This window comes from Gorilla gorilla, chromosome 1, assembly GCF_029281585.2.
Source record: "Gorilla gorilla gorilla isolate KB3781 chromosome 1, NHGRI_mGorGor1-v2.1_pri, whole genome shotgun sequence".
Lineage (NCBI taxonomy): Eukaryota > Metazoa > Chordata > Mammalia > Primates > Hominidae > Gorilla > Gorilla gorilla.
Window position 1 is genome coordinate 208,142,740 of NC_073224.2, and position 27,983 is coordinate 208,170,722.

General features: G+C 50.0%; 1 protein-coding gene across 5 annotated transcripts; it reads left to right on the top strand.

Moving 5' to 3' along the window:
• On the top strand, positions 1-25,742 carry SPOCD1 (SPOC domain containing 1). 5 transcript variants are annotated; one of them, XM_055390498.2, is made up of 16 exons: positions 78-136; positions 668-2,089; positions 14,455-14,496; positions 15,543-15,719; positions 16,019-16,144; positions 16,298-16,352; positions 16,676-16,760; positions 17,560-17,719; positions 17,843-17,959; positions 19,450-19,575; positions 21,917-22,028; positions 22,255-22,405; positions 22,724-22,874; positions 23,415-23,504; positions 23,782-23,968; positions 24,914-25,742. In XM_055390498.2, the coding sequence occupies exons 1-16, from the start codon at positions 98-100 to the stop codon at positions 25,561-25,563; spliced, it is 3,690 nt and encodes a 1,229-aa protein (XP_055246473.2). In that variant the 5' UTR covers positions 78-97; the 3' UTR covers positions 25,564-25,742. The 5 variants fall into 5 exon arrangements, with proteins under 5 accessions (XP_055246486.2, XP_055246482.2, XP_063556898.1 ...); XM_055390507.2 differs by lacking the exon at positions 16,019-16,144 and having other exon boundaries at positions 45-79; XM_063700828.1 differs by lacking the exon at positions 668-2,089 and having other exon boundaries at positions 62-79.
• The last annotated feature ends 2,241 nt before the right edge of the window (positions 25,743-27,983 follow it).

Genomic DNA, 27,983 nt, shown 5'->3' on the forward strand with positions numbered 1-27,983 from the left:
CCTCCCCCGCATCACGTGATCCCAGCTCCTTTTCAGCTAGTGGGTGGAACCCCAGGAGGGAAAACTCAGGGAAGCACAGGTGAGAGCGACGCGACCGATGGGGCCCGGATTTCTTGGATGCTGGGGGACTGTCCCAGTAAGGCTTGGGAACCTGGGTGGGGCGCTTTTCAGAACGGGACCGATGGGAGAGAGACGAGAAGGGTTATGGGCACGAACCCCGTTCAGTATCTGCTCCTTGCGCAGTGTGAGAACTGGGAGAGAGACTCCTGGCCCTTCCACTTCCTGTGCTTCCTTGGGTGAGTGTCTTAACATCTCAGAATCTCAGTGTCCTCACCTGTGGCTGCCAGTATGAAAGGAAATAAGCACATAAGTCATAAATAAATGGTATCTTATTAGGTCCCATTTAAGCGAATGCGTGAACTCTCAGAGACAAGAAGACCCTGGAGGCCACTGTAGCTCGGCCCTGTTTGGAGGCAGGCCTCTCCACCCTCACCCAGGACACCAGCTCCTGCTGGGTGCTCCCCTCCCTGGAGTGCTCACCCCTAGGCCTCAGAAGTGGAAGGGTCTGGGAGCCCTGGCTGGAAGAGGGGCCCCTCCCAGTTCCCACTGAACGGGCTGACAGGTCGGACTCTCCAAGACAAAGTCTCCTCTTTCTGTCTCCACACAGGGCCCGTGTTGTGCTTTTGGCCCAGGTAGGTGGACAGACATGTCCCAGGCGGGGGACGTAGAAGGCCCCAGCACAGGAGACCCTGTGCTCAGTCCCCAACACAACTGTGAGCTTTTACAGAACATGGAAGGAGCCAGCTCCATGCCAGGCCTGTCACCAGATGGGCCGGGAGCAAGCTCTGGGCCTGGAGTCAGGGCTGGCAGCAGAAGGAAGATCCCCAGGAAGGAGGCCCTTCGAGGTGGCAGCTCCCGGGCTGCAGGTGCTGCTGAGGTCCGGCCAGGGGTCTTGGAGCTGCTAGCTGTGGTACAGAGCCGGGGCTCGATGCTGGCTCCTGGGCTCCACATGCAGCTGCCCTCGGTGCCTGCTCAGGGGAGAGCTCTGACCTCCAAGAGGCTCCAGGTTTCTCTGTGTGACATCTTACATGACAGTTGCCCCAGGAAACTTTGTAGCAGGTCTGCTGGTCTCCCAGAGAGAGCTCTGGCCTGCAGGGAGAGGCTTGCAGGGGTGGAGGAGGTGAGCTGCCCCAGGCCCAGGGAGGCCAGAGACGGTGGAATGAGTTCTCTAGGGTGTGACAGAAGAAGCCCCACACTCAGCAAAGAGGAGCCCCCTGGAAGGCCCCTGACATCCTCACCAGGCCCAGTCCCTGTGAGGGTAAGAAAGAAATGGAGGAAGCAAGGGGCTCATTCAGAGTGTGAGGAAGGGGCTGGCGACTTCCTGTGGCTTGATCAGAGCCCTCGTGGGGACAGCCTCCTGTCTGTAGGAGACCCTCCCCAAGTTGCTGACCTGGAGTCCTTGGGAGGCCCTTGCAGACCTCCCTCTCCAAAAGACACTGGGTCTGGGCCTGGAGAGCCAGGTGGAAGTGGGGCAGGATGTGCCTCAGGGACTGAGAAATTTGGATATTTGCCCGCTACAGGGGATGGGCCCCAGCCAGGCAGCCCCTGTGGCCCTGTCAGGTTCCCAGTGCCCAGTGGAGGGGAGTCCCTCAGTTCAGCTGCACAGGCTCCTCCACAGAGCGCAGCACTGTGCCTGGGGGCGTCAGCACAGGCCTCTGCAGAGCAGCAAGAAGCTGTGTGTGTCGTGCGGGCTGGCAGCGATGAAGGCCGGGCTCCAGCACAGGACCAGGAGGAGCTGGAGGCCAAGGCTCAGCCAGCTTCCAGGGGAAGGCTGGAGCAAGGACTCGCTGCCCCCGCTGACACCTGTGCCAGCTCCCGGGAGCCCTTGGGCGGCCTCAGCTCCTCCCTGGATACTGAAGCCAGCAGGGCCTGCTCAGGCCCATTCGTGGAGCAGAGAAGATCCAAGGGCACTAAGAACCTGAAGAAAGGTCCAGTGCCCTGTGCCCAAGACTGGGGCACAGACAGAAGCTCAGACAACTCCCACCAGGACAGGCCAGAGGAACCCCGCCCAGGAGGCTGCCCCAGACTGGTGAGCTGAGTCTGAGAGTTTGGGATAGGAAGGGCCTGGCCATGTTTCTCAATACCATACTTGGCAGTGGAATTTAATAAAGCTAAGCTAGATGGGCGCTTCATGAACATTCTCTCTCACATCCCTATTAACTAAACTGGGTAAAATGAGGCCCACAAACCGGGAAAGAGAAAATAAACTACATTCGCTGAATCCTTGTGAGGGGTCATTATCTTTTGGAGTCAGTGAGTCCTGGGTTCGAATTTTGCCTTTGCCCACTTCCTAGCTGAGTGACTGTGGGATGTTTTCTTAACCTCTCTAGGTTTCCTCATTGTAAAAAAAGGATACTAATTGCAGCTTCATGGGGTTGTTTCAAGGATTAAATGAGATTATGGTACAAAATAATGTGCCTAGGCCTGGTGCAGTGGCTCACGCCTGTAATCCCAGCACTTTGGGAGGCAGAGGCAGGCGGATCACGAGGTCAAGAGATCAAGACCATCCTGGCCAACATGGTGAAACCCTGTCTCTACTAAAACTACAAAAATTAGCTGGGCGTGGTGGCACATGCCTGTTCCAACTACTCTGGAGGCTGAGGCAGGAGAATCACTTGAACCTGGGAAGCAGAGGTTGCAGTGAGCTGAGATCGCACCACTGTACTCCAGCCTGGTGACAGAGCAAGACTCTGTCTAAACAAACAAACAAACAAACAAACAAAAGGTGCCTAGCACAGCACAAGGCACAAGGTAAATTGCTTAATTCGTGTTAAATTTGCTTTTCCTTTAGTATTCACAGTTACCCTGTAAGATAGGCGTTAGCCCCATATAACCAGATGGGGAAACTGAGGCTCGGAGGGTTAATAGTATTCTCCAGGCTCACATAGCTAGGGAGTCAGTGACCAGCCATGTTCCCTATATCACCACTTCCCTTTCCTTTGTTCTTTTACTTATAATCATCATCATTTTATTAATAATCATAGCTAACATTTATACACCAAAGGCAGAAGAAGACTCTACTTGTTTTTGGTGTATATTTCTCACATAGTTGGATTTTCATCACGTTTATTGAATATGCATGATGTGCTAGATGTTTTTGATTTAATCTTCACATGACGTCCACGGAGGTGAGGTTACAGACCCAGCTGGTGAATGGGAGCAACGGTACAAGCCTAGGCGGTCTGTCTTGAGAGCTCACTGCACTGCCTTCTCTGTGTATTTTTTGTGTTATCGGCACAGTCGTAGCAGCATCTGGCTTGCTTAACATGTGCTGGATATTGGGCCAAGCACTTTATCTGCAATCTTTGTAACAAGCCTATGAGGTGGACTCTATTGACATATACCCATTTCACTGATCTGAACACTGAGGCTCTGAGAGGTGACATGAGTACTCAAGGCCAAACAGCCAATTAGTAAAATAGAACCAGTGAGCTGTTTTCCACTATGCATCAAGCCTTTTTACCTACAAATAGGCTCCTATTATGCCTTATTGTTCCAGGACTTTGCTTGGTTTTGTAAGTTCTATAGTATTTGAAGATCTTTCCCAGTGGGTTCACCTTGTTCTGCCGAATTTGATCTTTTCCTGAGCCCTGCATCATAGCTGTCTATGGATGTATTTGTCGCAGGCACAGGCGCTGTCGGGATGAGGGCTGGGACTTCCTCTTCTCATTTCCAACCACTGTAGTGTAGTGAGGAGCATGAGCCCTGGAGGCCAATAGGCTAACATTCAATCCTGACTTTGCCACTATCTGAACAACCGAGGTGAGTGGCTTCACCTTTTCAAGTGTAATTCTCTCATCTGCAAAATGTGGGTATGAAGAGTGCTTACCTCCTAGGGAGGTGGTGAGGATGAAATGAGATGGCACATGTTTGGCATTTAACACAGTGCTTGGTGCAAGAAAAATACTCAAATAGGTTACCTGTTAGTGACATAAGCGATTTCATCCTGCTGTAAGTAGTGCAGGGGTGACCATCCTTGTGTGTCTGGCTCCTCCCTTCTTCACATGATTTATTTGGACCAGATGCCCAGAATTGGGATTCCTGGGTCTGCAGCCTTTAAGGGGGCTGGTTTGAGTGCGGTGGTGGAGCCAGCTTCCTGCCTGGCTTGACTGGAAGCAGCCCATGACTGCTGGCTCCTCCAGGCTCCATCCTTGACTGCGGCACAGCCCGTCATCCCACAGCTTTCCAAACAACTCGTTGCCATGACAACCAGTACCAGCTGCGGGAGAAGAATTGAGTCTGGGCTGTGACAGGGACAGGCGGGTGGTTGCAGACAGGGCTGAGTGGGGCCTGGGCAATGGGGGGCACAGTGCCCAGCTGGTCCGGAGCCCCGTTTAGGGCCTTAGCACCTTCCCCTGGAGACAGCCTGGCTTGTGGCAGGGGCAGACAGGTTCAAGGTCAAGCTCTGCCTCTTAGTACAGGGTGACTTTAGACATGTCTTCAGACATGTAGATGAGTTTAACTTTTTTTTTTTCCTTTCTTAAGCTCAGTGGCAAGAAGACTTTTTTTTTTTTAATTTCCTTTTTTTTAAGATGGGAGTCTCGCCCTGTCACCCAGGCTGGAGTTTAGTAGCACAATCTTGACTCACCATAACCTTTGCCTCCTGGTTTCAAGGGATTCTCCTGAGTAGCTGGGACTACAGGTGTGGGCCACCATGCCCGGCTAATTTTTGTGTTTTTAGTAGAGGCAGGATTTCACTATGTTGGCCAAGCTGGTCTCGAACTCCTGACCTCAGGTGATCCGCTGCGTCAGCCTTCCAAAGTGCTGGGATTACAGGCATGAGCCACTGCGCCTGGCTGCAAAAAGACTTTAGACATTTAGAAATGTCTCTTCTCTGAATCTGAGTTGCCTCCTCTATGAAGTGGGGAGAATGAACTGGGCCCCAGAACTGCCAGGAGTCTGATATCAGAGGCTGGCCGTGTTGTATTCTTCTGGCATGAACCAGAGACTCTTGGAGGAGAGATGGGAGGGGGACTGGATGCCATTCTCTTGTCCGTCCTGGGCCCCACAGTGGCCAGTGAGGTTTGGAGCTGCTCTGTGGGTGGGATAGCAGTGGGTGTGTGTGTGGGGGGGCAGCTCTGCCAGTGACCCTGGGCTGCTCGCATTCCACCAGTCATAACCAGGGAGGCACACAGCTCCTCTGGCCTGACCCAGAATCCCTGGTTCAAGGTATGCTGTCTGTAGCTGCAAAGTGTCAAGAGGTGAGTGAAGGAGGAGAGTGTCTTCCTAACAGAAGAGCAGCCTAAGAGGAGCTCGTTTCATTAGTGTGCCTACTATAGACTGAGAGCTTCAAGTATGTCATCTCATTTAATCCTTACATTAACCATTAAAGGTCAATGTCGGCCAGGCATGGTGGCTCATACCTGTAATCCCAGCACTTTGGGAGGCCAAGGCGGGTGGATTGCTTGAGCTCAGACCAGCCTGGGCAATGTGGCAAAACCCTGTCTGTAGAAAAAATACAAAAATTAGCTGGGCATGGTGGCTCGTGCCTGTAGTTGCAGCTACCCGGGAGGCTGAGGTGAGAGGATCACCTGATTCCAGGAGGTCAAGGCTATAGTAAGCTGTGCTGGTGCCCCTGCCTTCCAGCCTTGGCAACAGAGTGAGACCCTGTCTCAAAAAAAAAAAAAAAAAAAGAAAATTCAACACTAATATCCCCATTTTACTAAGTAAGAAAACTGGGCTTCCGAGAAGTTAAGTGACTCACTCAGGCCACATCGCGAGTAAGTGGCCGAGCCAGGGTTTGACTCCAGTCCTGCACAACTTGACTGTTCATGGGGCTTTATTATAATTTGTTGAACAAGGAGGGGGCTCATCCAGGGATCTTACAGTCTAGTGGGAGGAGAAAGCTACTAACCAGAGAATTGAAATACAGACTGAAGCCCAGTGGACTGTTGATGTCCAGAGGGGAGGGGAGGGCAGAGGAGGGGGCTGTCTAAACTGGGTCTAGGCAAGGGAAGTAGGTGTTCAGCAGGTGAGAAAGTAGGAGAGGCTTGCTAGGAAGAGGGCAGTGCTCTGCAGAGCTGCATTGCAAGAGGCAGCTTGGAGTGTTGCAGGAGTAGAGGGTGGGGGTTACAGGTGGAACGGGAGCCAGGTGGGAAAGGCCAGCTTGAATGGAAATGGAGAGCCTGCAGGGTGGTCGAGTGTCAGGATGGCCTTTCTCCAGGGCAGGGACCAAGGAACTTTATCAACACAGGCATTTACAGAGAGAGCTTGTTCTGTTCCAGGCACTGTTCTAAGAGTCTCGAATAGTGATAATGATCGTTGCCCCAACAACATGAGGTAAATACTGGTATTATCTTCATGCTACTGATGAGAAAACTGAGGCACAGAGAGATTAAGTAACTTTCCCAAGATCACACAGTTCCTAAGTGTTGGCACCAAGTATCCCCATTGCATGAATATGCCCCAATTTATTTATTTGTTGACTGCATGTGGACATTTGGGTTTTTTGGTGGGTTTTTTTGTTGTTTTGTTTTTTTTTTCTACTACATATAGTGCTGCTGTGATAGTTTTGTATGGTTTTTGGTACATATGGGCAAGAGTATCTCCAGGGAATATTTTCTGGGGTGGAATTGCCAGGTTATAGAGTGGACACATCTTCAACTTAAATGGTGCCAGATGTTTTCTAAAGTGGTTGAAATAGTATACACCCCCATCAGCAGTGTATGAATGTTCTGGTGACTTCACATCTTCACCAGCCCTTGATGGTACCAGACTTAGGTTTTTTGCTGAAATGGAGATATGCTGTGGTGTCTCAATGTTGTTTTAATTTCCACTGCCCTCTTACTAAGGAGCATCTTTTCATGCATTTTGGTTATTCTTATTAAGTCTTTTCTTTAAAAAGTTTTTTGGCTGGAGTACAGTGGTGTGATCTCAGCTCACTGCAACCTCCCCCTCCCAGGTTCAAGCGATTCTTCTGCCTCAGCCTCCCAAGTAACTGGGATTACAGATACCCGCCACCATGCCCAGGTAATTTTTGTATTTTTAGTAGAGACGGAGTTTCACCATATTGGTCAGGCTGGTCTTGAACTCCTGACCTCAGGTGATCCTTGGCCTCCCAAAATGCTGGGATTGCAGGCATGAGCCACCAGGCCTGGCCTGTTTTGTGCTTTGCATATGTTTTGCATTTCTACACTTTCTTCCATGTAAAAACACAATTGAGTTTTGTTTATTGATTTTGCATCCAGAAATCTTGCTTTTATTAATCTATATAATTTATCTATTTGGATTTTGTTTGTTTTGTATGTAGACAAATGACAGTTTTTGTTATTTCCTTTCCAGTTCTTTACATCTCTCTTCCCTTCCCTTTCCTTACTGTACTAGCTAAGACTGTTAGTATAATGTTGCATAGAAATGGTGATAGCAAGGAACCCGTGACTTATTCTGGATTTTAAAGGAAATGTGGTCATCATTTCACCTTAAGTATGACACTTGCTATGTTATTTATATAGATGCCCTTTATCAGGTAAAGGAAACTCCCTTCTCTTCCTGGTTTGCTAATTATTTACAATTATTATTATAATTATTACAATTAAAATATTTACAATTGTTATTATTATTGCACAGTGCATTTAATCACGTGTTTTTTCCATTTCTGAGATAATAGTATGATTTTTATCCTCAAATTTATTAACGTTAATTTAAGGAGTTAGTGTTTTTTTTTTAAATATTAAGTTTTTTTAAATGTTAAGTTCTTGCCTTGCTGGAACAAACCCAATTTGGTAATGCTATATCTTTTTCATATTTTGTGAATTCAATTTCATATTTTGTTTGGGGTTTTCAATGGATGAATTAACTGGCCTGAAATGATTTGTTCTATACTACCCTTGTGAGATTTTGGTATCAGGGTTTTGCTAGCTTCATAGAATGAATTGTGATTATCTTTTTGTTTTCTATTTTCTGGGATAATGTATTTAAGATTGGAGTTATTTGTTCTTTGGACATTTTGATAGAATGGCTGGTTAAAAAAAAGTATGGACTGATGTTCTCTTTAGGGAAGATGTTTCCTTCCCTACTGATTCAATTTATCTTGTGGCTATAGGTTTATTCAGTGTTGTTTTTCTCTTGAATCAATTTTGGTAAGTTATACTTTTCTAGATATCTATTTGTTTCATCTGAGTTTTCAAATTTATTGGCATGTTGGCATACAATATTTCACAATAGCCTCTTATCTTTAAGGACTGTGCACTTGTAATTATACATTCCAAATTTTAGCTAGTTATACCTCCTCTCTTTTCCTTAATCAATCTTGTCAGATAATTGTCAGTTTTTTCAAAGAACCGATTTTTGGTTTGTTCATCCTCTCCACTGTATGTTTGTTGTCAATGTCACCTTCCGTTCAGTTTATGCTAATATTTATAAAGTCTTAAAAATTATGCTTAGTTCATTAGTTTTCTGCCTTTTTTCCTTTCTAATAAAGTCATTTAAAGCTATAAAGGAACCTTTTAATTATCGCTTTTGCTGCATTCATATACTTTACATACAGTCTTATCATTCAATCTCAATATTTTATCATTTTTAATTACAATTTTTCTTTGACCTATCTGTTATTTAAAAGTCCCTTCCCTTCCCTTCTCTTCCCTTCCCCTTCCCCTCCTCCTCCCCCTCCCCTCCCCCTCCCCTCCCCCTCCCCTCCCCCTCCCCTCCCCCTCCCCTCCCCCTCCCCTCCCCTCCCCCTTTCCCCTCCTATCCCCTCCCCTCCCCTTTTGAGACAGAGTCTGGCTCTATCCCCCAGGCTGGAGTGCAGTGGTGCTATCTTGGCTTACTGCAGCCTCCACCTCCCAGCTTCAAGCAATTCTCATGCCTCAGCCTCCCAAGTAGCTGAGATCACAGGAGTGTGCCACCACGTCTGGCTAATTTTTGTATTTTTAGCATGGAGATGGAGTTTCGCCATGTTGGCCAGGCTGGTCTCAAACTCCTGACCTGAGGTGATCAACCCGCCTGACCTCCCAAAGTGCTGGGATTACAGGCGTGAGCCACCACGCCTGGCTAAGAGTGTATTTCTTAATTTCCAAACATATTTTGTTGCTTTTGTCTTTATTGCCTTCTAGCTTAATGATATTGTGGTCTGAGAAGTTGGTCTTTATCTGAGTTATCCAGTCTGATAGCCACTGGCCGCTTGTGTCTATTGAACACTTGAAATTTGGTTAGTCCAAATTGAGATGTACTGTAAGTGTAAAATATACACTGAATTTCAAAGACTCAGTACAAAAAAAAGTAAACATTTCATTAATAGTTGTTCATGGCTGGGCGCAGTTCCTCACGCCTGTAATCCCAGCACTTTAGGAGGCCTAGGCGGGCAGATAATGAGGTCAGGAGTTTGAGACCAGCCTGGCCAACATAGTGAAACCCTGTATCTACTGAAAACAAACAAACAAACAAAATTAGCCAGGCGTGGTGGTGGGCACCTGTAATCCAAGCTACTCAGGAGGCTGAGGCAGGAGAATCACTTGAACCCGGGGGGCGGAGACTGCAGTGAGCCGAGATCACACCACTGCACTCCAACCCTGGGCAACAGTGTGAGAGTCCGTCTCAAAAAAAAAAAAAAGTTTTCATATCGATTACATGTTGAAATGATAATATATTGGATATGATGAATTAAAGAAACTACAAAATTAATTTCACTTTTTAAAATGTGGCTACCAGAATATTTAAAAGTACACATGTGGCTTATGTTTCTGTTGGGCAGTGCTGATCTAAAAAAGTCTTTTGAAATTTGTTGATATTTGCTTTTTGGCCCAGGCTTTGCTCAATTTTTATATATGTTGCATGTATACTGGAAAATAATATGTATTCTCTAGTTATTAGGATTAATATTCTGTATATATTTATATATATGTACAGATGAAGCTTGTTGATTTCATTAACTATTTTTTATTCCTACTGATTATTTTGTCAGCTTTATTTATCAATAGTTAGAGAGATACATGAAATTTTCTTGCTCTCATGGTGGATCTGTCTTTTTGCTTGTAGTTCTACCATTTTTTGCTTTATAGTTTTTGAGCTTATGCTATTAGATGCTTATAAGTTTAGAGTTGTTATAGCTTCCTGGTAAAACTACATATCATTATGTAGTCAGTCTTTGCCTCTAATGATTTTTTGCCTTAAAATCTGTTTTATCTGATTATTAATATAGCTACAAAGCTTTATTTTGGTTGGTTATTTGCCTGTTCGTATATTATTCCATTTTGTTATTTTAACCTTTTTGCATAATTATGTTTTAGAAATGGGTCTCATAAAGACTTTATAACTGTATTTTCTTTCCTTAAAGGTCTGATAATTTTTGTATTTTTCTGAAGTATTAGTACATTTACATTTGTTATAGTTACTGATTTATTTACATCTACTCCTACCATTTTATTCTGTGCTTTTTTTCGAGACACAGTCTCACTCTGTTGCCCAGGCTAGAGTGCAGTGGCGTGATCATAGCTCACTGCAGCTTTGATCTCCCGGGCTCACAATTCTCCCACCTCAGCCTCCCAAGTAACTGGGACTACGGGTGCATGCCACTGTGCCTGGCTCTTTAAAAAAAAATTTTAGTAGGGCCAGGGTCTGGCTGTGTTGGCCAGGCTGGTCTCGAATTCCTGAGCTCAAGCAATCCTCACGCCTCAGCTTCCCAAGGTGCTGGGATTACAGGTGTGAGCCACTGCACCCGGCCTGTTTTGTGCTTTGTGTATGTTTTGCATTTCAGCACTTTCTCCCTTTCATTGCCTCCTTTTGGATTATTTTTTCTTACTCCTTTTTATCCCTCTAGTAGTTTAGATGTTTCCTATCCTCAGTTTATATTTTTTTGGTGGTTCTCTTAGAAATTTGAGCACAGGCCAGGCTCGGGGCTCACACCTGTGATCCCAGCACTTTGGGAGGCCGAGGCCAGTGGATCACAGGGTCAGGAGATCGAGACCATCCTGGCTAACACGGTGAAACCCTGTCTCTACTAAAAATACAAGAAAAAAATAGCTGGGTGTGGTGGCGGGCGCCTGTAGTCCCAGCTACTCAGAAAGCCTAGGCAGGAGAATCGCTTGAACCCGGGAAGTGGAGGTTGCAGTGAGCCAAGATCATGCCACTGCATTCCAGCCTCGGTGACAGAGTGAGACTCCATCTCAAAAAAAGAAAGAAAGAAAGAAAAAAGAAATTTGAGCACAAATAACTAACTTATCAAAATATAAAGGTAGTTACAATCTTTGTCTTACTCCAAAATGATATAGGGATCTTGGAATGCTCTAATTCCAAGCGCGTACCTTTCCAATTTGTGTGTTGTTGTTATCCAGTAAATTAGTCCTATTTTTTTTTTTAAAAATCCCCAAATTACACACTGTTATTATAGTTTCATACAATCAATGTTTATTTAGATTTAACAACATCTTCATCATTTTCTTTGCTCAAAATTCTTCCTTTCATCTCATCTTTTCTATCTGGGATTGTTTTTCCTTCCTTCTGCCTCAGGTTTATCTTTTAGCATTTTGTTTATTGAGCAAAGCAAAATTATCAAGAAAATAACAGCTCTCTTGATTTTTTTCTACAGTATCTTTATTTCTTCCTTATTCTTGAAAAGTATTTTGTCTGGGTCCACAATTGATAGTTATTTTCTTTAAGCACATTGAAAATATTATTTTTCTATGTTTTGCTTTTCATTATTACTATTGAGAAAGTAGCTGTTAGTCTAATTGCCATTCCTTTATAGATAAAAGGTATTTTGGTGAATGGGATCATAGAATAGTAGTTGAAGTTATGGCCTCTGAATCAGACTGTCCGGATTTAAATCCCAGCTCTTTGGTTTTCTAGCAGTGTGACATTGGGCAAGCTGATTAACCTCCCTGTGCCGCTATGTGCCTTAGTTTCCTCTTTTGTAAAATGGGGGAGATAACAGTACCAGTACCTCATAAGATTATGGTGAGGATTAAATTAACTAATATGTAAAGCACTTGCCACAGATGTAGCACATTTTAAGTGCTAGTCAAGTGTTAGCTATTATTTTTTCTCTTTATGCGTGTAAGGATCTCCTTATCATGAGCGTTGATGTGTCTAGGTATGAATTTCCTTTTATTTATTCTGTTTGAGATTCACTGAGCTTTTTGAATCTGTAAATTTTTGTCTTTTATCAATTTTGAAAAATGCTTAGCCCTATTTCTTTAAACACTGCTTCTACCCATTCTCTTTCCTCTCTCCTTCTGGAACTTTAGATTAATCATTTTCACCCTTCCTTCCTTCCTTCTTCCTACCTTTCTTTCTTCTTTCTTTCTCTTTCTTTCCCTCCTCCTCCTCCTTCTTCTCCTTTCCTTTCCTTTCCCTTTCCTTTCCTTTCTTCTCCTTTCCTTTCTTCTCCTCTCCTTTCCTTTCCTTTATTTTGAGACAGTGTCTTGCTGTGTCACCCAGGCTAGAGTACAGTGGTGTGATCATAGCTCACTGCAGCCTTGATTTCTCCGGCTCAAACAATCCTGCCGCCTCAGCCTCCTGAGTAGTTGGGACTACAGGTACACACCACCATGGCTGGCTATTTTTTTTTTCTTGTTTTTGTAGAGACAGGGTCTCGCTATGTTTCCCAGGCTGCTCTCAAACTTCTGGCCTCAAGCGATCCTCCTGTCTCGGCCTCCCAAAGTGCTGAGATTACAGGCGTGATGTGTCTCTTAGTGCTTCACAGTGTTCACAAAGAGCAACACATTTAATTTATTTAAATGTGTTGTCCAGTTAGCTAATTTGTTTCAGCTGCATCTAATATGCTATTAAATCTATATATTGAGTTTTTAAATTTTAATTAAGATCGTTATATTTTTCATTCCCAGAAGTCGTGTTTGGTTCCCGATCAAATCTGCCTGGTTGTTTTTTGTAGTTTTTTTGTCCTTCACTCATGTGTTTGTCTCCTTCTTTTATTTCTTTAAACATATTATACGTACATAGTTTGTATTCTGGTCTGATAGTCCAGTGTTGAAAGACTTCGCCCGTCTCATTCTCCTGCCTGTTGTTTTGGAGCCTCATAACATGGACGTTAGGACCCCTGAGACAGGGGCCAGCCAAAAGGCTTTGAACTGTGAAGGGCTGGTCTTGATACTCTTCCTGTTGCTCTTCTTCCCACACCCCTATTCTCTTTTTTTTTCTGCCTCTTTCTCAGTTTACTTTTTTGAAAGGCTGATTCATTTCCATGGTTCAAAAAAACAAAAAAAGTGAAACTCATCTTTCCCGGCACCCAGTTGCTTCCCTACTGGCAGCCTGGGTTATATAGGTTCTTGCAGATACTTCCTGTGATATTTTATGCGTATTCAAGCAAATACAAATTTTAAAATTCATTCTGTCTGTAACGCGAATGGTAGCACACCACACGTATTGTTCTGAACTTGTTTTTAATAAAAAAATATGTTTCCGGTTGTAAAAGAAATACATGCTCGTTTTGAATAACATGAATACCCAAGTTCCTACAAGTAGAAAGTGAAAGTCTCCCTGGAATTTCATTCCCCAGAGATAACCTCTATTATGTATCTGTAAATATATATTTACATAAATGGGCTTATGCAACAGATATTGTTCTGTAACCTGTTTTTTCTTTTTCTCCCAATAATACTTCTTGACATCTTTCCATGAATCTTTCCATGTCTCCACATAGCCCCACAGCTAAGTGCTTGGGCTTTGGAGTCAGACAGAGCTAGGTTCTAATACTAGCTCTGCAGCTTAGCAGCTATAGGACTTTTCAGATCCTCTTGGAGCCTCAGTTTCCTCATCTGTAAAATGGGGATAGAAATAGTATATACCTCATGGTGTCATTCTGAGACCTTAATAGCATGAATGATGTGCTTCTGTGGGGCCAGCTACTTCATAAGCCCTCAACAAGTGGTAATTTTTATGATGACTTCTTTACCCTTTATCAGCCACATAGAATTCGTAGTACGAAGTGTCACCATTTATTAACCATTTCCCTTTGATGGGCCTTTTTTTTTTTTTTTTTTGAGATGGAGTCTCACTCTGTCGCCCAGGTTGGAGTGCAGTGGCACGATCCTGGCTCACTGCAACCTCCGCCTCCTGGGTTCAAGTTATTCTCCTGCCTCAGCCTCCCAAGTAGCTGGGATTACAGGCACCCGCCACCATGCTCAGCTAATTTTTGTATTTTTAGTAGAGACGGGGTTTCACCAGGTTGGCCAGGCTGGTCTTGAACTCCTGATCTCAGGTGATCCACCCGCCTCAGCCTCCCAAAGTGCTGGGATTACATGCGTGAGCCACTGCACCTGGCCTGATGGACATATTTTTTATTAACCATTTCCCCTTTGATGGACAACTTTTTGCTGTAAGTACAACTCAGTGAACACTGAACACACACCCTTTCAACAGGAATGTCTTCTTTTTGTGAATTCCCTGCCATGGGGTGGCTGGGTCCTCTGTTCTAATCTCTGCATCCTCTTTCTCTCCAAGGAGGAAGTGAAAATACCCCATGGAGTGAAGCTTGTGTGCTACGTAGGTTTTTACATTTTATTATTGCTTTTCTTTCTCCCTTGCCTCAGGTGGGGTGGAGTGGGAGGGCTCCTCCACAGTAGATGTGGAGATCCTACCCCCACCCAGCCTGCCCTCCCCCAGTGGATCCTAGTGCTCCCCTCCCTCTATAATGTTGGATCTTAGACTTTTAGTTTCCTGCAGACCTTGGAACCTGACCATTTCGTGATCATTCATTCAAGGATTAGTTTTCAGACTCACCTACTTTTAAAACAATTCCCTGTGGTTTGCAATAAATGAAAAGAATTGAAACACACTTAAAATGGGCTAAAAGCCTAAAGAAAGCAAGAAAAGAGGAAGGAGGAGGGGGATCTTGTTACAACAACACCTTGCTCTCTACCAATCCTGGAAAGGTACACCTGCCAGGCTCAAAGTTAACACTGAGCTTCCTGGCAGCCATAGCAAAAAGCCGAGCGGGACAGATTCCGTAGTTCATTAGAAGAACAAAATCTACTTTGCACCTTGAAACGGTCATGAAGGGATTTCTTTTATGGGCAATAGAGGAGTGATCAGCAGCCTTACAGAGTGTAAGCCTTACAGATGCCTGCATTTGGCTGCTTCAAGGGAGAGGCAGACAACAAGTCAGTGACCCCTGAAAGGGGCATGACAGAGCTTTGAGCAGGAGGAGGGGGAGTCAGAACAAGGTATGTCCCTCCTGATGAGATGCATCTGTGGTCAGAAGAAGAGTGAGAGGGTCCTGGCACAGAGTCCAGTTAACTATGAATGTGACTGGGGGTTAAGGGGGAAGTTGAGAAAGGATGGGGATGGAGACAGGCCCCTCTCCTGGGACAGAGGCTAGCCAGGTAGCAAACTTTCACTGAACACTATGTGCCAGGCCTTTTCCAAGCATTGCAAATACAGCGGGGACCAGGACAGGCATGTTCTCTATCCTCACGGAGCTTACACTCCAGTGGGAGAGAGACGTTCAACAATTACAGGTGAGGCGAGCACTCTGAAGGCGGGGACAGCGGCTTGCCCCACTTGCTTCTGAAGTGCGATCTCCTCCGCAGCTGGGTTCCGGGCCAGTGATCCAGCTCCTGGGGGCCATCAGCCACGGCCAGGCAGGGGGGCAGCTGCCACCAAAGCTGGAGGTTCTAGAGGACTTGATGGAGGTCAGCTCACCCTCACCTGCCCAGAGGCTCAGAAGGAAGAAAAGGCCCGTGGTGCAGGGCCCTGCTGGGTGCCAGGTACAGAACAAGTGATGTCATTTAATCCTGCTGAGAGAGGCACCTTCACACCTGATTCACAGAGATGTCATTGAGGCTCAGAGAGAGGGTGCCACTTGCTCGTGGTCATTCAGAATAGCCAGAGGCAGGGTTCGGCCCCAGCCTGCATGGCTGGCCTGGGCTCCATGTGTACTACTTTCTGCAGCTCTGAATTCAGGGTGGACTGGAGGAGGGAGGGGCTGGGCCTCCAGTACATCTGGGGAGGGAACAGTCCCTGGCCTCCATTTCCGGCCAATAGCTTGTCTGCTCCCTGCCCTAAGGTTTTCCAGCCTTCTCCTTCAGGAGGCACAGCAGGGGACCCTGGTGGCCTCTCTGACCCCTTCTACCCTCCAAGAAGCGGTTCCCTGGCCCTTGGCGACCCCAGCTCGGACCCTGCATGTTCCCAGGCGAGTTGTTCTGCCCCGGCCATGTGCCTCCTTCACTGGAGCATGGGTCAGGGAGGACGTGGGAGTGGGGAGGTGACTAGAGGAAGCAGTGTCCCCTGGGCTGGAAGGCCAGGCCCACCAGCACAGCCTCAATTCCTCATGCCTCCCCTACAGAGTGGCCCAGTGGAGGCTGAAGAGGATTCTCTTCCGGAGCAGCCAGAGGACTCAGGTGAAGGGCTCTGGAGGGAGCCTCTTCTGCTTCCAGAGACTGCTGGGGTCTGGGGAGGACTCAGGCCCAGCTCCTGGGCCCAGCCCCTGCTATGACTCTTCTCTCCCCGCATCCCATCAGCCTATAGCTCCTCCCCAAAGGGGTGGGGGAAGGGGTGGGGGTCACTGGCTGCCTGGGCTTGGCTCCCAGACGGATAGAGGGAGGGGTCTAGGTCTTTGAGGGTGGGACCCCTCTCCTGTCTGCCTAAACCCATCAGCCTTGAGTCAGCCCCCTCCCCTTTCCCCTGGGCACCCCTGGGAGCCTGTGACGCTCTCTCCCTACAGCTCAGCTCCAACAGGAGAAGCCATCCCTGTATATTGGGGTGCGGGGCACCGTTGTCCGTTCCATGCAGGAGGTACTATGGACTCGGTGAGGCCTTGCTCCCCACTCCCCTGACATCCCAAGGGCCGCCCTCACACACCCCTGCCTCCGGGGCCCTGCCATGTTCTAAGGGCTTCTGGGTGTCTGGCTAACCCCATTTGGTAGCTGTGCCAGGTCCCTTGCCCACACCAAGAGCCAGTGGAGAGCTGAAATTTGAAGCTGGGTCTCTCTGGCTTTAAGGCTGTGCTTCCCCACTTAGCTGCTGCAGCTCTCAGCCTCGGCTCAGGTCCATCCACATCAATGTCACCCGCAGCAAATGCTTTCACATAGAGTGTGTGCTGGGAGCGGCTCAGAGATCTGAGCCCAGAGCTGTCATTTGCTGATGGGGAGACCAAGGCTCAGAGAGGGTTGGACTTTGCAAAGGCCACACAGCAAGTCAATGACAGATGACACCGAGGGCCAGGGCTCCATTCTCTCCCCCTGATTCCTGCCTTACTCTGACCTGACCCCAGCTTCCTCCCCTCCACACATCCCGTGAGCCAGAGACAGGGCACAGGCTGGTGAGTCAGACAATCGAGTTTCAAATCTTGCTTTTGCCACTAATTACACAGTTGTGAGTAAGTCTCTTATTTTCCCTGAGCCCCAGTAACCCCATCCGTAAAAGGAGAATGATCCTATTTCCTCCTCACAGAGTTGGGGTGAGAATAAGTAGGTTCCTGCAGGGAAACACCCACGACAGGAACAAGTTGGCCCAGACCCTGCCGCCCACCCATCTCCCTCCCTCTGGGACTAAGTGCCTGGAGAGCCTCCTGGGCTCAGTGCCCCCGCCCTGCCCTGGCCTCCACAGCCTTCAGGAGCTCCCAGACCCAGTGCTGAGTGAGGAGGTGGTGGAGGGCATTGCTGCTGGCATTGAGGCAGCCCTCTGGGACCTGACGCAAGGCACCAATGGCCGGTACAAGACCAAGTATCGCAGCCTGCTGTTCAACCTGCGGGACCCCAGGAACCTGGTGAGCAGGGCTTTGGGCTGGGCTGTGTCCCCTCTCTGAATCTCAGAGCCCCCGCAGGATGCTAGGGTGGGGGAGCTCTTTCAGCGTGTGGTGCAGCCCTGCCCCCTGCCCCCCCGCCCCCAGGACTTGTTTCTCAAAGTGGTTCATGGAGATGTCAACCCCTACGACCTGGTGCGGATGAGCTCGATGCAGCTGGCCCCCCAGGAGCTGGCCCGCTGGCGGGACCAGGAGGAGAAAAGGGTGAGTGCTGAGCCCAGTCGGAATGGGTGAGGGGATGTGGGGGCAGAGTGGGTGGCCTGAGAGTGGAAGAGGGAGAGACAGAGACAGGGAGGGAGGGAGGAGGAATTCAGAAAGACAGAAACAAGGAAACAGAGAAGGCAGACAGGGAGTCAGAGAGACCCTCCCCACAAGAGAAACAGGAGAAGGGGTGGAAATGAAAGGGACTGGGAATGGAGAGCTTGGTAGAGATGTGACACTCTTGGTTTTCAGTTGAGCTGGACTGTGGGGTGGGGGGCTTGGGAGAGGACTGTGGTGAGACCTAGAGTCTGGAGTCCTGAGGTACCTCTTTCCCGATCCCAGCTTCAGATGCCCTGGAAAAGCCTGGAGGTCTTCCTGGTACCCCAGGTTGGGGGAGGGGCCCCATAGCCCCTGGGTTCACAGCTGTGTCCCCATATACCCTGTATCCATGGGTCTCTCCCTGCCTGGGAACTGCTCTGGGACAGGGAAGCTGTGGCACTGAGCAGGCTTTGGAGAATGCTCACCTCATGTTTGTTGGTGGCCCAGTGAGAGAAGAAGGGACTGATTTAGGGGCTGAGGCCACTGGGATGGGGCGAGGCACTCCAGCCCCTGCTCTGGAAGACACTGAACTGATTAAATGAATAACCAAGAGTCCATCAGGTGAATCTGTCCACTATAGGCTGAGCTTCTGTCCAGGCTCTGTGGGAGCCAGGGATCAGGACTGGCTTTGTAATTTGCGGGGGCCAGTGCAGAATGAAAATGTGGGGCCCTTTGTTCAACAACTGCTAAGAATTTCAAGGTGACAACAACAGAGCGCTAAACCAAGCGTGGGCCTCCTAAGTGCAGGGCCCTGTGCGATTGCACAGATCTCACGCCCACGAGGCTGATCCCACCAGAGAGTAGCAGACCTCCTGTTCTCCAGGGGTTGTTAGAAAAGGAGAGACAGGTTTTCAGGAAGTATTGCAGATAGAGTGACATTGATCGACAGTAAGACTCACAACTAGCATTTACTATGAGCCATGTTCCAGGCTAAGCACTCTATATATGTTGTTTAATATAGTGCTTTAAATTAAATTCCTACAGAACAGATAAACTGAGGCTTAGAACAGCTAAGTACTTGCCCCAGGCCATACCATCTTATGAATCTTTATTAATGGCCCAGTGGGAACTCCAGAGCCTGCACTCTTTCAGCAACACCACACCCTTCCCAGAAAAGGATGAGGTACCGTCAGAGGTTGAATTGACCTGTGGGTGAAAGCGAAATCCGGGAAGGCTTCCTGGAGGAGGCAGGACTTGAAGGATGAATCAGTGGAATATGGAGAGGTAGCGCTAAGGGTGGAGGGCTTCCCAGAGGAGGGGTATGGAAGAAGTAAAAGTGTTGAGGAGAGGGGAACCACAAGAGAGGGGCCTCAAGGGAGGAAAGTGAGCACTTGGGCTTTTGATGGCCAGAGGCCCCCTAACTGGGCTCAGCTTGGGCTGCTCCACCTCTTCAGGGCCTGAATATCATTGAGCAGCAACAGAAGGAGCCGTGCAGACTTCCAGCCTCCAAAATGACCCACAAGGGCGAAGTGGAGATTCAGCGGGACACGGACCAGACGCTGACCCTGGAGGATCTGGTGGTAAGTTGGAGCCTGACCTGGTGCTGGGCTGAGCCCATGCCTGGGGGTCCCACGCCTCGCCTCACCAGCAGTGTGGTCTTGGGCATGTCACCTGACTGCTCTGAGGCCCACCTTGTTTGTGATAAAATGGGGACAGCGATCCTTAACGCATAGGGGAACATGGGGTGGGACAGTGCTGCTGGCACAGGCCTGCCAGCGCCTTGTCACTGTCGGTCCTCCTCCTTTTGGCCTCACCCCAAGGCCCCCACATGAGTGGTATTAAGTCCCATCATCATAGTCATCCCCAACCTGGCATTCTGCCCAGATCTCTGCTGGGAAGCAGCAGGCTGCGCTGTTCCAGGCAGTGACTTTTTCAGATGGAAGGAACGAAGACCCACTGTATTCAGTGGATTGGTTTAGGGATGCTCCAGGCAGGGAACCACCCGGCACCCTGGCAGTCCGTCCAGAGGGCCTCCTGGAACTTGTCCTCAGACCTGGGAAGCCAACGGGAGTGACAATAGTCTAGGGCTCTTGGTGCTGAGGATCTGCTCCATCCTCATGTCCATCCTGCTCCTTCCTCTCCCTTGGCCCCGGCTTGCACATAGCCTGACATGGTGGCTCAGCAGCCCCAGAATCCATGAAGCCATCATCTCAGACTCCTGCAGTTGATTAGAACTTTCCCTTGGCTCCCTTCGGTCACTCTCAGAAGGCCACTCTGGCTGTAGTTGAATGTTCTGTGGGTCAGATGTTCATCTGGGTCTCATCAGCTGCCTGTTCAGGAGAGGGGTGCAGGGCAGGTCCCTTTAACTATATTGTCAGTCAGTATATTTATGGGGCACCTACCAGGTGCCAGGTATGGTTCTAGGCACTGGGGAAGTGACAGTGAACGACAGAAATCCCTGCTCCCCACTCCTACCACTAATATTCAGGCCAATGACTGGGAGAACCTCTACCTCTGCCAAGAGGATCCCTAAGGGGTGTGGCTGCTCCTCAGTCTAAATCAGTTTGTATTCCCTGAACAAACTGAATGGCAATGTAGGAGAAAGACCTAGATAGCCCCAGAGAGGAAGAGAGAGAGGAGGTGGGAGGGGAGGGGAGGGGAAAATAACACATGATAGCTATCTTTACTGTTTATTGAACACCTACTGTGTGCACCTTTTACAAGCAGTGTCTCATTCACATCTCACAGTGGCCTAGGAGGTTGGTGCTATTCCCTGCCCATTTCTGGGATGAGGAACCTGGTGCCAAGGTCACATATGTGCGGTGGGGAAGCTGAGATTTGAACCCAGGCTGGCTGACTCCAAAGCCTGTGCTTTGAGACTGTTCTGGAGGTGGTTGATAAGAGTAGAGTTTCAAAATCTCTTTAAACCTTCCTAAAGCAATGATTGTTTTATGTTTAAAGCTATTTCTAGTATGAGGAAAAAAAGTGATTTGGCAATAGACGTCAAGAGTCTTTAAAATGTTCCTTCTCCCTGATTCTGTCATCTGCTTCTGAAATCTTGTCCTAAGGACATAATTTAAAGTTTAGGAAACTACTTTCTGCACAAAAAATGTCCTCAGTGCTATTTAGTAATAGTGAAAACCTGGAAATGACCCAAATGTATAGCAACAGAGGTAAGACGTCCACTCCAGTCTCACCCCATCACAGCAGTGTCTACGGGGACTATATGATGTGACAAATGCCTCTGCTATTATTAGTGAACAAAAAGAGAACACCAAGTTGAATATTTGATCCCAGCTGTTTCAGGAAAAGGACCCCCAAACCCTGTGTATAGAAAAAGATTATAAAGGGCTGGGCGCGGTGGCCCACACCTGTAATCCCAGCACTTTGGGAGGCCGAGGCGTGTGGATCATGAGGTCAAGAGATGGAGACCATCCTGGCCAACCAACATAGTAAAACCCCGTCTCTACTAAAAATACAAAAAGTAGCTGGGCGTAGTGGCACACGCCTATAGCTACTCAGGAGGCTGAGGCAGAAGAATCGCTTGAACCGGGGAGGTAGAGGTTGCAGTGAGCCGAGATCGAGCCACTGCACTCCAGCCCGGGCAACAGAGCAAGACTGTCTCAAAAAACAAACAAACAAACAAAAAAAGAAAAAAAAGAAAAAAAAAGAAATAGATTGTAAAGGAATACCCAGAATATCAACAGTGGTCTCTGAGTGGTGCGACAAGAAGTGATTTTCTTTTTAATTTTGAAGTTTTGGTGTTTTCCAAATTTTCTTTATGAGTTCACAGTATTTTGGTAATAAAACAACATTTATTATTGAGAAAAATAAACCACATCCTGGGGCCCCCTACCCATGGAGGCCTCCTGGCATCCCCAGCCACGTTTTCAGCCTGCCTCTCTGTCTTCTGCCTCCCAGGGACCGCAGATGTTCATGGACTGCAGCCCACAGGCCCTGCCCATCGCATCAGAGGACACCACGGGGCAGCATGACCACCACTTCTTAGACCCCAACTGCCACATCTGCATGGGTGGGAGGGGACACGGGAGGGGTGCAGGGGTGGCGGCCAGACTGGGGCGGAGCGTGCAGTTCAGCAGCAACAGGGATTTGTGGCCTGGGGAGAGGGTGGCAGAGCAGGGGTGCCCGTGCCCCAGGTCACCTAGAAAAGAACCTGGTTCAACCCTGGCTCTAAAGCCCTGGGCTGGCTTCAGCACTGCTGCTGCCCCTGTTTCAGCTCCTGCCTCTGCTATTTGCAGACTGGGAGCCCTCGAATGAGCTGCTAGGCTCCTTTGAAGCCGCCAAGAGCTGCGGGGACAATATCTTCCAGAAAGCCCTAAGCCAAACTCCTATGCCTGCTCCAGAGATGCTCAAAACCAGGGAGTTGCCTCCCACGGAACCACAGGACAGGTGTGGGGTTGGGAGCAGGGAGGTGGATAACCCAGCAGGGTTGAGGGGAAGGCCACCACCTGGTGCAACAGACATAGCACTGGCTTTTTCTGTGTGGCCTTGGGCAAGTCTTCCCTCCCTTGGGAACCTCACTTTCCCCATCTGTGCAATGGAACTAATCATCCCAGCCTCCTGGCAGCCCCCTGCACAAGGCCAAGCTTGGGCCAGTGTTCCAGTCCCCACAGTGGGGACACAGGATCTGCTCTGAAAAGAAAGGAGGTGCCGGGGAAGTCCTCATGGCCTGCTCTGTCTGGCTCTGTCTTCTGTCCCTCCCTCTAGGGTCCCTCCATCTGGGCTCCATGTGCCTGCTGCACCCACAAAGGCCCTGCCCTGCCTGCCACCCTGGGAAGGTGTTCTGGACATGTTCTCCATCAAGCGGTTCCGGGCCAGGGCCCAGCTGGTCTCGGGACACAGCTGTCGGCTTGTCCAGGTGCACCTGCCCTCCTCGCCAGGGATTCCCTTACACACTGACCAGCCCAGGCAGCCTCTCTCTCTCTCTCTCTCTCTCTCTCTCTCTCTCTCTCTCTCTCTCTTTCACTCATGCATTCTAAAACAATTCATGGGCACCCCTTTCTGTGCCTGGCCCTGTGCAAGGCATGGGGGCAAATGAGATGTTGGTCCCATTCCTACAGAGACAAACAGGGTGAAGGACTCCCTGTCACCCATAGCAAGAAGGGCCCAAAGGAGGGTTTTAGGAGTGATCGTTGAGTGACTTAATGATCAGCTAAAGTGTCGGATGAGAGCAGAGGATAGAGGAGGGAGGGAGGGGCTTTGGAGAAGTTGTAGATTAGCCAGTACAGGCTGCAGACCTCCATGGGGCAACGAGAGCTTTCTGGGCAGCCACCGAGGGTCCTGGAACACTGCCTGCCCATATTTGCCACAGGCTGCAGCCTTCCAGGTGGCTGGGAATGCGTCCACCGTGAGTGGGTGGGAAGCTGGGGGGCTGACTGGCCGTCCTTCCTGCCCCTAGGCTCTGCCCACCGTGATCCGCTCGGCAGGCTGCATCCCCTCCAACATTGTCTGGGACCTTCTGGCTAGCACCTGCCAAGCCAAGGCCAAGGTACCTGCCCAGTCTTGGGCACCCCCTCTTTTCCTAGTACCTTACTCCCACCTCCCTCTCCACTTCTAGAGCAGAGGCCTGGCTTGGATATCTGGGTCTAGTTCCCAGAGTGACTGCAGACTCACTGTGTGACCCTAGGCAGGTCCCTCTGTTTCCTCCTCTGGAAGATGGAGACATACTTTCTCATGGGGTTCTCAGGGGTTCCCAGGGAGCCCAGGGGTGTTGGCAGGAGCAGAGGATGACTGCGCTTACAGCTGCTCTCCTCCTGCCACCGCAGGACGTCTGTGTGATCAGACTGTGCCCACATGGGGCCCGGGACACCCAGAACTGCCGCCTGCTCTACTCATACCTCAATGATAGGCAGCGCCACGGGCTGGCCTCTGTGGAGCACATGGGGATGGTCCTGCTGCCCCTGCCTGCCTTCCAGCCCCTGCCCACCAGGCTGCGCCCTCTGGGGGGCCCAGGTGAGTGCCCAGTCCCCATACCAGACTCTGCCTCTGCTCACTTGGTGACCAGACCAGGCACGGTTGACACAGTCACCCAGTAGAGGCAGGCACATCTCAGAAGGGAATTCCTCACCCAGCCAGGCAAATGTGAGTACATTGACAGTAATAGCTCACGCTTGGATATCATGAACTGCGTGCCAGGCCATTGTTCTAAACGCTTTACCTAGATGAATTCTTGTAGTCTCAGAATCACCCTATGAGAATGGTACTATTAGACTAGACTGTCCATCTCATAGAAGAAGAATCTAAGGGAGGAAGAAGGCAAATGACTTGTCCAAAGTCACACAGTCAGTCAATAGCAGAACTGGGCCTCCCAGGCAACATGGCTTCAGAAACCTGGCCCCTAACCACCACACCACACTGCCTCTCAAGGTAGGCACCCCTGAAGAGAAACTCCAGGGACAGCCACATTTGACCCAGGCAGCAGGACAGAGGCAGGACCTACACACACTTGACTGTAAATGTCACCTCAGAGAGGAGGGAGGGATGTTTCACCACAGCCACGGGGGGCCGAGCTCAGCCTCTGTGCATGGACACCCTCCACGGCGTGGCTCAGGAAAGCAGCGAGGGTGGCAGTGGGCGCTTTGCCCACTCCTGAGCAAAGCGCTTGGCCTTTTGGGGCTCCATGTCCTGAGACAATGAGGTAGACTTTGAGTCTGTAGAGTCTTCAGGTCAAACAATCCATACCCCAGCCTTAGCCAGATAAGCCTTGATCCCGCAGAGCTCAAATCTTCCGAGACAGCCCCACCTTCCTACTTACTTTTCCCAGCATCTCATGGGCCCCATCTCACTGTGAAGAAGCCCTTCCTGGGATCTAGGCTCCAGATCTGCTGCAGCTAAGCTGAACACAGTTCTTCCCCGCAGGCCTTTGGGCTCTTCCTGTCTCCCCTCTCCTTTCCCCAGGTCTGGAGGTCACTCACTCAAGTCTGTTGCTGGCTGTGCTGCTCCCCAAGGAAGGGCTTCCAGACACAGCAGGGTCCAGCCCCTGGTTGGGGAAGGTTCAAAAGATGGTCTCCTTCAACAGTAAGGTGGAGAAGAGATACTATCAGCCAGATGACAGGAGGCCGAATGTGCCCCTGAAGGGCACCCCTCCCCCAGGAGGTGCCTGGCAGCAGAGCCAGGGCAGGGGCAGTATAGCTCCAAGGGGAATCTCTGCTTGGCAGAGGCCGCTCAGAGGCAGGGGGAGGCTCTGGCCAGAGCCTGAAAACTGGCAGCATCCTGGGCGAGGGCAGTGGCCCCCAGAGCCAGGCTTGCGCCAGTCCCAGCATCCCTATTCAGTAGCACCAGCTGGTCATGGCTTTGGCCGTGGCCAGCACTTCCACAGGGACTCCTGTCCCTACCAAGCCCTGCTCCGGCACCTCGAATCCCTGGTGACCATGAGTCACCAGCTCCAAGTCTTACTGTGCCCCCAGACCAACAGCTCCATCCCCCGCCCTCTGCAGCATTTGTCTAGCGCCCTTGCAGCTCCAGAGCCCCCTGGCCCAGCCCCTGACTCCTCTTTGGGGCCTACAGATGAAGCTGGCTCTGAGTGTCCCTTCCCTAGAAAGGCCTGACCCTCCTTACCCACCAGAACAGGGGTTTTGATGCCCTCACTAGTGTTGAAGCCTGTTCCAGAGAGAGGCGGGACTGCAAGGAGAGGATGGTGAGCCCTACCCACCTGCCCGGTTTGAGCTTCCTGTTTGACAATGTTTGCTGTTGATTTTTTGTTCAATAAAGAATTTGGTAAAATTGGGATTGCATCTGCTAGCTGGTCAGGAGAGCCCCTGGTCCTGGTCAGATGTGGGTTGAGTGGGTGTGTCAGTGAGTGTCTTGTGCACAAATGTGCAGCCTTGCTCATTGCTGGTCTGAGGTCCTGAACCATCACTGCGCCCCAGGGCACAGCTGTTGCCACGGTGGTTTCTGGAAGCATTTTGCAAGTATTCTGAACCAGGAGGAAGAGGAGGTGGTGGGAAAGAAAGTAGGACCGAGGTTGGGGGTGGAGAGAGAAATGGACAGAGCCTTTTGGAGGGTCACAGACATCAGACATCAAGAGATTGCTAGAGAGGAAAAGATGAGCAAGTTGCAGTGGTTTTTAAATTTTTCAGTTAATACTAAGATTTTTTTTCCTTTGACTAGATGGGGAAGGATAGTACATACCTTCACCATATTCCCTCCGAGTCTCTGTCTATGTGCTTCTGGGGGATCTCTGTGCACTAGTGTGCCTGCAAGCATGTGAGAGTATCCGTGTGAGTTTCATGGCCTGCCTGTGTGTAGGTCTCTGTTGAGGAAGTCAGGAGATCCAGATTGGGTGACTCCTCTCTGTATCTCTTGCCAGATTCCAGAGACTGGTGTTAGAAAATGTCAAAGGTCTTAGCCTTGGTGGTGGGCATTCAGGGTGGGGTTGGAGACTGGTATTAGGGTTGGACGGTGCTGCCTTGCCTTGGGCCTAGAATAAGCTTCTAACAGCAGCTGTAGCTGTCAAGCGTTTCATGTGGGGTGTACCTCGAGAGAGCTGAATCTGCGGACTGACGGGGGAACCAGCTGCCAGGGCCAACCAACCCAGCGTGGGGAAAGGGGCCTGGCTTCCATGAGAGAACCTCTCTAGAACCCCACCCTCCGCCCCGGGGCCAGAAGGGCCCTATCCCCTCCTTGCTCACCCCTTCGCAAAGTCCGCCCATGTACAGGCCTCGCCCTGGCCCCTGCTGGACTGGAAGGGGTGGGGCGATGGGCGGTTGGGGGAGCCCTTCTTCTCTGCCCCATGAGCTCTGCGGCTGCCCTACCCGCGGACGACAGCAGAGGGGGCCCTCGGCCTTGGGATGGAGGTCGGGGCTGGCAGGACCGGAGTCAAAGCGGGGGGTGGGGCGAGGTGCGGGAACTTAGCGCAAGGAGTTGGAAGCGGGGGCGGGGTAGGATGCGGGTGGGGTGCGGGTGAGGGGTAGGGAGAGGGGGCTGGACAGTTGAACCGGGAGAGGGAGCGGGGCTCCTTCGGGAACTTTTCCGGCTCGGAATGGCCTGGGAGCGCCGCAGCCTCCGCGCTCTATGCAAATGACGCAAATTACTATGCAAACCTACAGTTCGGTTCTGAGCCCACAGTTTGGGTGGTTTTCCTAATGCAGTTGGTATGGAGGGAAACGGGTGTGCACCCCCTCCCCTCCAGGCCCAGGGCTTCCTCCGGAGAGCCGCCAGAGCCGCTCTCCTGGAACACGCAGGCAAGAGCGAGCTCTGTACTCTGGGCAGGGATTTCCCTTGGGAGCTTCAGTTTTCCCCTCTGTAAATGGGGGTGATAACGCGGCTCTGTAACAGCTCGCCCGTGGAAGGGCTGTAGGTGGGCCCCGAAATCCTGCAGCCTGCTAAACATGACACCCTCCCCCACCCCCGCCACCTTTTGGCCCCAGTCCACGAGCCCCTTGCCCCTCTCTCTCTCGGCAGAAGCCTGGAGCGAGGATTAGGCATGACGTTGCTAGGGGGCGTGACTGACGGTTGCTAGGCTCCAGGGATGTTGCTATGCAACGCTGGGCGGGGCTTGTTGTTGCTAGGCCGGAGCCGGAATCGCCCGGGACCCGGAAGGGACACCTCGCGCCCTGGGTTTTAGTGGAAGGCGCCCCAGGCCACCAGGGATCGCGACGCTGCTCTCCCGGTGACTTTCTTCGGGCCTGAGCTTCCCCCGGCTGGACGCAGTTTCTGAGGGTCCTTCCGGTTCACACACTCTGCCACTCCGTGATCCTCTTGGCTCCGGAGTGAAGAACCCTGCGTCTTTGTGCACGTGTCTGTGCGCCTGCCTGTGGGGGGGGGTGGGGGTGCAGAGCGGGTATCGCTTTTGGATTTCCATAGCAACTGCTCCTGTGTCACCCCATTGCTCCCAAAGGTTTGAGCGGTTGCTTGTACAAATTTACATATATCTGCATGTCATTAACATAGAGGCGGGGCCGGAACTTGTTTGGGCAACTATCCCTGGACGGTTCTCTTTGCTTCTTCCTCATCCCGTCTGACAGGC